The following is a 9,556-nucleotide window of genomic DNA, read 5'->3' on the forward strand; positions in this document are numbered from 1 at the left end:
GTTGGTGATGAGTCATTTGACCCGTGGGCCCCTGAACGCACCACGTATTTGAACTCTAGAGGGCGCTAGGATCTGGCGGCCTGCCCGTGCATATGTGCGTGTGTTTGGGGAGGGGTTGATGACGCATTGAAAAAGAACGCTGTCAGTGGGCTCGCCCTGCAGTTCCTCCGTGTCCGTGTTCCCCGCAGTCCGTGATCGTCTCTGTCGCCGGCTCCGCGGTCTCTGCCTCCGTCTGTCCTCAGCTGAAGCTTCTGTAAGTACCACAAAGCTGCTCTGTGTCCTGTGTGCTGGCTTTGCCTCAGCTGTGTAAAGTGCAGAATTGTGCATGCTGTCCCACCCACCCGGTGGAAATTTACAAAACAAGGTTAAAGTGGGGAAAACAACCCAGAACACGGAGGCATGGAAAGATTACCGAGGGTGAGATAAGACAGGAGCTGTGAGCCTTCAGTACCGACGGAGCCTCCTCCCGCCGCTGACGCTGCGCTTTATTTAAGAAAACATGGCACAAAATGGACAAGTGTGTGTGTGTGTGTGTGTGTGTGTGTGTGTGTGTGTGTGTGTGTGTGTGTGTGTGTGTGTGTGTGTGTGTGTGTGTGTTACTAATATGTTTAATACTCTTGTTTGAATGAATCCAAATACACTTAAAGTACAAGTACTCAGTCTGCATAATCGTTACTACTACATAAAAGTTACTACATGAATTACTGATTCATTCATATTTGATTATCGGTTAATTTGGTCAGATTACTCACACTGGAAAATTGTGAGTTCCCTTTAAAAAGAAGAAAAATGTCTTTTACATTTGATCAATGAGCTGTGAGTTGAATTCGTCTGAGAAAGCTGAATAAAGCCAATCCAGCGGTGGGAGGGATGCTGGGCTGGATGGAACCTGAGAACTGTTCCAGACACAATCATTTAATCTGAATAATAATCGTTGAGTTTGTTGTTTTAATAATCTCTGAGAGCCAAAATGAGCTCAGTGGATAAATTACATTTACTCATGAACTGCTCCAGCTTCAGGTATAATAATAAGCACTGTGTCTTTGCAAGAGTCAGCAAAATAAGAAGTAACAGAAGCTGTAAAGTAGAATAACATAGAAATACTTGAGTGAAGTACACTAAAATATTAGATCAGTAAAATGCTCGAGTACATGTACTTGGTTAGATTCCAGCACAGGTCGTATTCGTAAGACTGACAGTAGCGTTTCATGTTGGGTTCATATTCATATTTCAGGAGGGGTGGTGCCACCATGTGTCCCCTCTCTGGACACGGCCCTGCCTCTGAATGCAGTTTGGAGCCTGATGAGTTAGTTGAAAATATTTAAAGCATGTAGTTTAATGAATCAGTGTTTGTTCTCTTTATATGATTATTTCTCCATGATGATGTTATTAATATGAAAACGGGCTATAATCAGAAGTATATAATCACGTTATGTTATCATATAGTTATCATATTATTATTATAATAGTTATTATCTATGACATCATACTGATCAAAGAGTATAAAAACGTTAACTTTAATGAAACTTCTGCGTGAGTTCGTCTGCAGTCGGCGGTTTCTGTCTCGACCTCGGTGTTCAGTTCATTTACAGCCAGTACGGTGAAAAACCTCCCGCAGATTTCACGTATCAGTGTCGATTAAAGTCTTCGGTCTTTTTCAGATCGACGCCAAAATGTTTCTGTTGAAAGGAGTGATCGGGAGCGTCATCAAATCTGTGACGTGAGCACACTTTTTCTATCAGTTTCTACTCGAGTGTTTATGCTGAGCTAGGCTAACCGAGCCTGTGATTTCTTCCCCACAGCGACATCGACCCGTCTCAGTTCATGCCGTCAGACCCTGTAAGTACTCTGTAAAGTCTGTCCTAATGCAGCCTCCAGCATTTCTAATGAAAGCACAGGTAGATTTGCGTCAATGAGAAACGGGAAAAATAGATCCCAGATCAAATTTCTGGTTGTGTGCAGCACCTGAATGTCGATGAACAAGTTTTAATATTTAATGTAGCAGAAACAGAAAGATGTTTTGTCTTGTTCCTGTTAACAACTGATGACACACAGTGGATAACTCTGAGCTTATGTGCATCGCTTGAACCTTGAACTGTGTGACTGAAGCGACGCCCTCTCAGTGGAAGATTTTATGTGCAAACAAACACACAAACTGTCCAAACACAGTTGGAGGGAGGATGTGTGTGAGTGTGTGACCTAACAGAAGCTTCCTCTGTGTGCAGCCTCCTCCCCGCAGACCTCTGCAGTTCGCTGAGGCCAATGAGAGCGAAGAGGAGAAACAGTTTCGGAGGGTTTTCAAACAGCTGGCTGGAGAAGTGAGTGCACCTGTGTCCTGATGCTCTTCTCTTTAAACCAGGCTTAAAGCATTGTTGGGGGCGTGGCCTCTTTCACTAAACTTTTAAAGTCACTGGGGTGTCTGCAGAAAGATCAGCGGCACATGCCCCTTAAATCAGCTTGTTCTGGTGGGTAGAAAGTGTATTTAGGCTCATCTGCATAGACTGGGTAACACCTGTGCACTCCGTGTTTGTGCTCTGGTGCCTGTTTGGAGCATTTTTAGTAAAAACGGTGAAGCAGGACCTGCAGAGGGTTGGCGTGACAGAGGAGGACGGTAGAGATGGAGGCAGGTGCTCTGCTGTGGTGACCCCTCATAGAAGACGTAGAAAACCTGAAGGGTGAAGTATAAGTAGTCAAGGTGAGAAAATGGACAGGGGACCGGATAGACGGGATAGCTCGTTCAGTTCATAAATATCTCATAACATTGTAGAAAGGCCTTTTCTGGATATCGGACCTTTAACAGAAAAATAAAAACTGTGCGCAACGAGCTCGAACCAGCTCAACAGCTCTGGAGTTTGCACAGCAGTGAACTAACTGCCAGTTTGCACTTCTAAACTTCAACCGCCTGTTTTTGACCCGTGAAACGAGAAACTCCTGTAGCAGGGCGCGGCTGTACGCTCAAGTATCATCCCTCACAATAAGGACAGACATGGTTTCTGTGTGCTCTGCAGGTCGTATACAATAGAAGGATGGGTGTAGATGGGTGCATGCTTTATCTGTGCATTTACACTAGAAAATACTAAACGCACTTACAGTGCTTCCATCTGTATTGCTGACTAGAGGGATGCAGTATAGAAGCAGGAAAACTACAAGATCAGGAATCAATTGTGTGTCGTGTAAATCTGCAGCCACAGAGTCCAAAGATAAGAACACAGAGCTGGAAATGAGGAGCTTTAAAGAGTCGCAATTTGGTCGTCTCAGGAGCACAAGGGGAAGCCGACTCTGTGCGGTCGGTTGTGTATCAGTCCCCGAGTCACGTGGGCCCCTGACTGTAAACCAGGCGCAGATGTGCTTGGATGTTACAGCTGCAGGTTGAAACTCTGAGTGCAGCGCTGAGACGTCCTCGCACCATTACAGCCAACCGGGAAAGATCGTTATTGGTCAGATAATGTCATTAAAAATGCTCCAACAGCACAAACACAGTGCAGCTCAGGGACTCCAACTAGCAGACAGACAGCAGCTACCTGTGCCGCCATCCACCTGTCAGAGGCCACGCCCCTAATAATGCACACTTTAAGCCTTAATGCAGTTTAAATGGGTGAACTCTAAATACATTCAGCCCCTGTACCTGAAGGGGAAATTATCTGTGGAGACCAAAACTTCCAAACCAAAGAATCAAAGATGACTGAAAAAATAAAGAGAGCCGGAGGAAACTGAATTACCCTTAACATCACTGACTTCAACGTGATGAGGTGAAGAGTATTTCCTACTTTTTTATCGAAGCGAATGTGTGTGTGTTGGTGTGTTTCCAGCCACTGACCTCACCGTATCCATGTCAGAGAGCCTTAAATATGATTTACAGGTTTGTAAATGAAGTTAGTGAGAGCAGAGAAAGCTCCAGAGCTGTTGTTACTGTGCACTAGTGATTGTCTTTAATGTGCTTCTTCCTGGCCCTCTGTACAGTCTACACTTCACTCTGAGATGTGCTTCATCTCAGAGTGGATCAGGAAATGCCACCGGTGTAAAATTCAGCCAAATCAAACACGGAGCCGCAGTCTGTGGAAGGCCTGGTGAATAAAGGAGCAGCTTTTTCCTGCTTTTTAATTACAGCGTGCGGTTCTGTCACAGACATAAACAGTGAACTCGTTCGGTGAATCCTCTGACAAACATGTGGAAACTGCAGTTCGCTGCAGGGCGTGTTACACAGAGAACTCCCTCTCTGCATTCCTGCCATTGTCTGGCACAGCCGCAGTCATGCTGTGTGTGTGTGTGTGTGTTTCTTCCACTCATCTGATGGGCGTGTGCACCAGTTAGACCAGAACACAGCCGGTTCTCGGCTAAACCAACAGCAGTAATAACTGCTGTGACAGAGGCTTGTAGTAAAGTATGCTCCTCCCATTTGCTTCAGGCGGGTGGAGTCAGGAGGCTGTGAAAGGTGAGTACTTTGTGGAAATTTCCAGCAGTTTAGTTTACCCTTAACATCACTAAGGGGAGCCCGTCAGGTGACCGGGGCTGATGCTGTCGATGAGTTTGCAAAGCATGAAAACTTTGAGAACAGGCCTGGTTGTATCTGAAGAGAAGGAAGACCTCAGACTCAGAAAGGAAACGGAAGAAAGGATTTCTGTTCTGAAGCTTAACGTTGGGCCCAGATGTGATGAACACCTGCAGCTTTGTTAGGTCTGCAGGGCCACCTTATAAGGCCCAGTATACTTGCAGTAACACATACTGGGCCCACCTCGTTATCTTTGGCTCACAGAACAGTTTTTAGTGCCATAAATGCTCCTGATTCAGTACAGTGTTTGTCACGTGTGGTTTGTTCGTACTTTTTTACAGTTAGATGTAAATAGTGGAAAAATGAAGTAAAAAGAAGAAGGAAAAGAGATTGAAGTGACTCAAGTGGCCGTGACTAAGAGTTTAGAGCTTCAGAGAAAGCTCGGGAAACATCCCAGCTCACTGCCGGATGAACATTTGATTCGAAGTCGAGGTTTGTGAGCCGATCGGCCAGCATGTGAAAATAAATCTTTCCCGCTCACCCCGTGGCCTTGGAGCCCAGCTCACAGCTACAGGCTTTCATCGCGTGAAGAAAAAGAGTTTTTGAGGAAGCCGCGTCCGGAACTTTTAGCGCTGCTTCTCTGTGTTTTGGTTGTGTGTTGTTGGCAACAGTGACTGCAGTGAGTCAGACGCTCGATCGAAGGCTTTGGTTTGAGTCATTCTGTGAGGCTGTGACTAACTCTGTTATCAGGGGACTTACTGTGTGGAGAACTCATACGCTGTGTGTGTGTGTGTGTGTGTGTGCGTGTGTGTGTGTGTGTGTGTGTGTGTGTGTGTGCGTGTGTGCGTGTGTCTCCAGGACATGGAGGTGAGCCCCAATGAACTGATGAACATCTTGAATAAAGTGGTCTGCAAACGTGAGTCCGGTTTCCTTCTGCAGCTCATTAAATCGTTCTTATTGTTATTTTCTAGTTTCAGTGTTTTGTGTGTTTGCAGTAAATTTGTATTTTAACTAAGCTGAACTGAAGTTGTGGATCTGTCGTTCAGATGGGAAGCTGAAGACCGACGGCTTCAGCAGTGAGTCCTGCAGGAGTATGGTTGCTGTGATGGACGTATCCTTCCACAAAACATAGTGCAGACTGAACACAGTAATCTCAGTGGTTGCAGAATTAGTAGCAGCAGATCAGAAAATCAACCGTCACGGTTCTCAGTGAGTTCTGCTTGTGTTGCTGAGTTTGACCTTTGACCTGGCTCCCATCAGAGTGACAGCACAGGAAAACTGGGCTTCCACGAGTTCAAGTACCTCTGGAATAACATCAAGAGATGGCAGGTCGGTCGGGAGCAGCCGTGCAGATGCACTCTGACTGTTTCCACGCTGGTTTTATGTTTGTGTTGTTTATTATTTGTTGTGTCTTGTTTTCAGGGCATCTACATTAACTATGACACCGATAACTCAGGTGTGATCAGCGCTAGCGAGGTGCCTGGTGCCTTCAAGGCTGCAGGTAAGAAGTGTGTGTGTGTGTGTGTGTGTGTGTGTGTGTGTGTGTGTGTGTGTGTGTGTGTGTGTGTGTGTGTGTGTGTGTGTGTGTGTGTGTTCATACATTTGTTGGGACCAAAACCTGGACGTTCACTGTACTTGTGGGAACCAAAGACGTTTGAGTGTGTGTAGTTTCATACTAAGTGTGTGTGTGTGTGTGTGTGTGTGTGTGTGTTTTGCAGGCTTCCCGCTGAATGACCAGCTCTACAAGATGATTATCCGTCGCTATAGTGATGAGAATGGTGATATGGACTTTGACAATTTCATTGGCTGCCTGGTGCGACTGGACGCCATGTGCAGTGAGTCTCTCTTCACCCTGTGATTTCAGATATGCGTGCGCTCGGCTGTCCGACCGTCTTATTTTCAGCTTTACGTTTCTGAACACGTAAAGTTTGTATAATGATGTGTTTAACTTTCCTCACCTGTGAACAGCTGTACATGCTGTACATGACGTGTTGTCCCTACGTCTTTGTCTCTCTTATGCATAATAGAAGTTGTTAGTGTATCTCCAGTGTGTTGCTGCGTGGGGTGTGGTGAACCCATTTGCACGAGTCTATTCTCAGAGGAGAGACAAACCCAGCCTCAGGGGGTCAAAGCTATTGTAGCTAGTGGACCAATCCCAAGCCCAGATAAACAGGAGGGCTGTGTTAAAGTTCAAATCTGTGCTACACCAAAACATGTGGATCCGTCCACTGTGGCAATCCCCTGGGAAACAAGGGACCAGCCTGAAGCACCTAGTTCATCTCTAACCTACACCAAACTCCTCCTCCCTCCTCATCCACCCAAGAAACACAAAGCACAGAAGAAAAAAAATCTTTATGTCAAAATGACATAAAGTGTGTGTGTGTGTGTGTGTGTGTGTGTGTGTGTGTGTGTGTGTGTGTGTGTGTGTGTGTGTGTGTGTGTGTGTGTGTGTGTGTGTTGCAGGAGCGTTCAAGACGTTGGATAAGGACAACAGCGGCACCATCGATCTGGACGTCAAGGAGGTAAAACCCAGACTGGTCCACTTCAGAATGTTTTCTAATTCTCTCGATTCTGAAGTTTAGACACTGAATGGACGAGTGTGGTAAAAGTAGGAACGTGTGTGTCAGCTCACAGGGGAAAAGATCCAAACACAGGAGACGAGGGCGCATCAAATTCATCAAGGGGCAGGCAAGCAAAATGGGTGGGGGTCAGGTCAAAGGTCAAAGACGAGAACGAGATTAGAAATGCACGGAAACAGTCTGAAGTAGGAAAAGAAAACATGATTAATATTTTGAAATGATATGGAGCAGAAAAAAACATGAGGTGGAGACGGATTTACTGACCGTGAACCACAGGACAAAAAAAACTAGTGCCTTAAATCTGTATTTTTTCTAATATCCACTAGGGGGCAACATTTCTTCTTCTTCATTGATTGGGTTATGGTCAGAGTCGCTAGTTTCAAGTCTTTTTGAGCAAAGCATCCTTTGATTTCGTAATTCTGGCCTGATGATGAGTGCACAGTCTCCCTCAGTCAGAAATGCTCAGCTCGAGGCTCAGCGAGCAGTAATGGCCACATCGTTCTTTTCTGGTCTGGTTGGAAATGAACTTGAATGGCACAGAAGTCTGTAGGAAACATCGGTCAGCTCCTGGGGTGACAATCAAACTGAAACTATAAAACCGAGGAGGACAGAGGACGGCTTGTGGTCGCATGTAAACACTGACGGTCTCTTTCTTCCTCACAGTGGCTTCAGCTCACGATGTATTCGTGAGGCGACGGAGGGAAGCCTCTCCATAGCTTCTCACACCTTCTCCTTCCTCTCACTCAACCCGCGATGCCCAGTTATCGTCTTCATCTCTGTAACGGGACCAAAACGCCGGCACTGAGCAGACACGAAGGGAAAGCTCGTGCTGCCGTTGCACTCTCCGGCGCTGCGGCATCTCTGTTAAAGATTTCTGTTCTTTTGTCTCTAAATGAATTTTATTAGGCTGAAAGTTTGATGACTCTGAATGTTTGAAAGAATAAACTGACACAGCTGATGCTACAGTTGTCCTTTTCTCTGAGTTTTCATGCACGCTTTGTCCTTGTTCATGCACGTGACCACATGTGATGTTACACTCATTCTTCTGATCGGGAATATTTTTTACTGCATCAAATTTCAAAGCTCAACTTCAGCCTGCCGAGGTTCTTCTGCAGCCCCGAACCTTTAGTGGCAGCTCTGCTCGTCTCGCAAGTGAAAGATGAAATATTGCTTTTACGTTTTCATTCATTCATTTTGACTTTTAAAGACACTTTACAACACCTTACTTGTTGAGCTTGATTCTTTCATCTGAATGTGAGACATGAGACAGGCTTAAAACCATGGCTGTTTTATTCTTTCACTTAAACTGTGAACATTTCTTGGAAATTTGAAGCGAAGTTACAAAACCTGAGTTGAAATGTCCTTCAGAAAATGTGTTGACGAATCCTAAAAGATTTTATTGTACAGAAACCAAAAGGATGATCGGCTTATGGATCCTAATGGTGTAACTTATCCTCCAAGTTTAACCTGTGAGATGCAAAACATTCAAAAGGTTTGACATTTTCTCTTCAGCTTATTTGTTACCCGGTGCAGTACCGTCAGAGCCCACCAGGGGGCTTCAGTTCATAAGCGGTCACACCAGGCATGAAAGGTTGTTGAAGAGAGGCTGAGAGCGCCTCTGGCAGGTGTCTGAAAAACAAAAGCTTAATGAAAACTGTTTTTACACAGTCTTCAACTTCAGTTTGAATTTGGTTAAAAGTGGAGGGTCGTCTCTGTCCTCGACACCTGAGGTCCGCACACCTCGTTAGGAAACGATGAATTTGATGTTCAGAGAAACACCACGTGACAAACACCACGTGACTGACATTTAGACAAGTATAAAGACTTTTCCGGTCATGTTTAAAAAATGATGAGCGCCTGTGTGGCTGTTTGATCACAACTATTTTACAAACATGTCATTTAAAAAAGTCAAATGTTTGAACACACCGCTCAAACCACTGAACGTGACATACGTGTCTGCTAAACTTTCACCTTTTAAACCAACTTCATCCCAGTTTTAGGCTTCAGTCATGTCCAGTGTGCCATTTAGACACCTTTGGACAGGGTTTCTAATGCTTTGTTCAGCGGATAAACGGATAAAGTGAAATCAAATGAGAAAAACACCATCACTATGACGTCACTAAGAGAGCATTAACACATGGGGGGTAATGTGTTTGACAAACGCAGGAAAGATGCAGATTTCATGGTTCAAAGCTTTCAAGCTTCAAAACAATCAAAGCAGGATTTGTTAATTATGAAAATATTTGCTAAACTGTCAGGATGCGAGCAGAGCTTCCTGCTGACCAGCGCTGAAAACACACCCATCGTTTACCCTTAAACATGTCGCTGGTTCCTCCACCTTCAGCTGCGTCCTCGTGCTGGAGAGAGGCGTTCAAAGCCGCTGCTCTCTGACGTCACGCTCAGGAAGAAAGTTTGGGTTGCTGTTTGTTGGGGGGCGGGGCCTGTGCGGAGGAGGGGAGCGGTGATGCTGAGGAGGAGTAACCGAGGA

At 45.3% G+C, this 9,556-nt stretch overlaps 1 protein-coding gene across 1 annotated transcript; it reads left to right on the top strand.

Moving 5' to 3' along the window:
* Positions 1-120: 120 nt before the first annotated feature.
* LOC120738473 (calpain small subunit 1-like) lies at positions 121-8,031 on the top strand. Its single transcript, XM_040039742.1, has 11 exons — positions 121-253; positions 1,662-1,720; positions 1,803-1,839; positions 2,226-2,318; positions 5,348-5,405; positions 5,536-5,600; positions 5,750-5,818; positions 5,912-5,990; positions 6,208-6,324; positions 6,953-7,011; positions 7,732-8,031. Exons 2-11 carry the CDS (start codon positions 1,674-1,676, stop codon positions 7,756-7,758), a joined length of 651 nt encoding a protein of 216 aa, XP_039895676.1. The 5' UTR covers positions 121-253; positions 1,662-1,673; the 3' UTR covers positions 7,759-8,031.
* The last annotated feature ends 1,525 nt before the right edge of the window (positions 8,032-9,556 follow it).

This window comes from Simochromis diagramma, unplaced genomic scaffold (genome assembly GCF_900408965.1).
Source record: "Simochromis diagramma unplaced genomic scaffold, fSimDia1.1 OVJJ01000031.1, whole genome shotgun sequence".
Taxonomy (NCBI): domain Eukaryota; kingdom Metazoa; phylum Chordata; class Actinopteri; order Cichliformes; family Cichlidae; genus Simochromis; species Simochromis diagramma.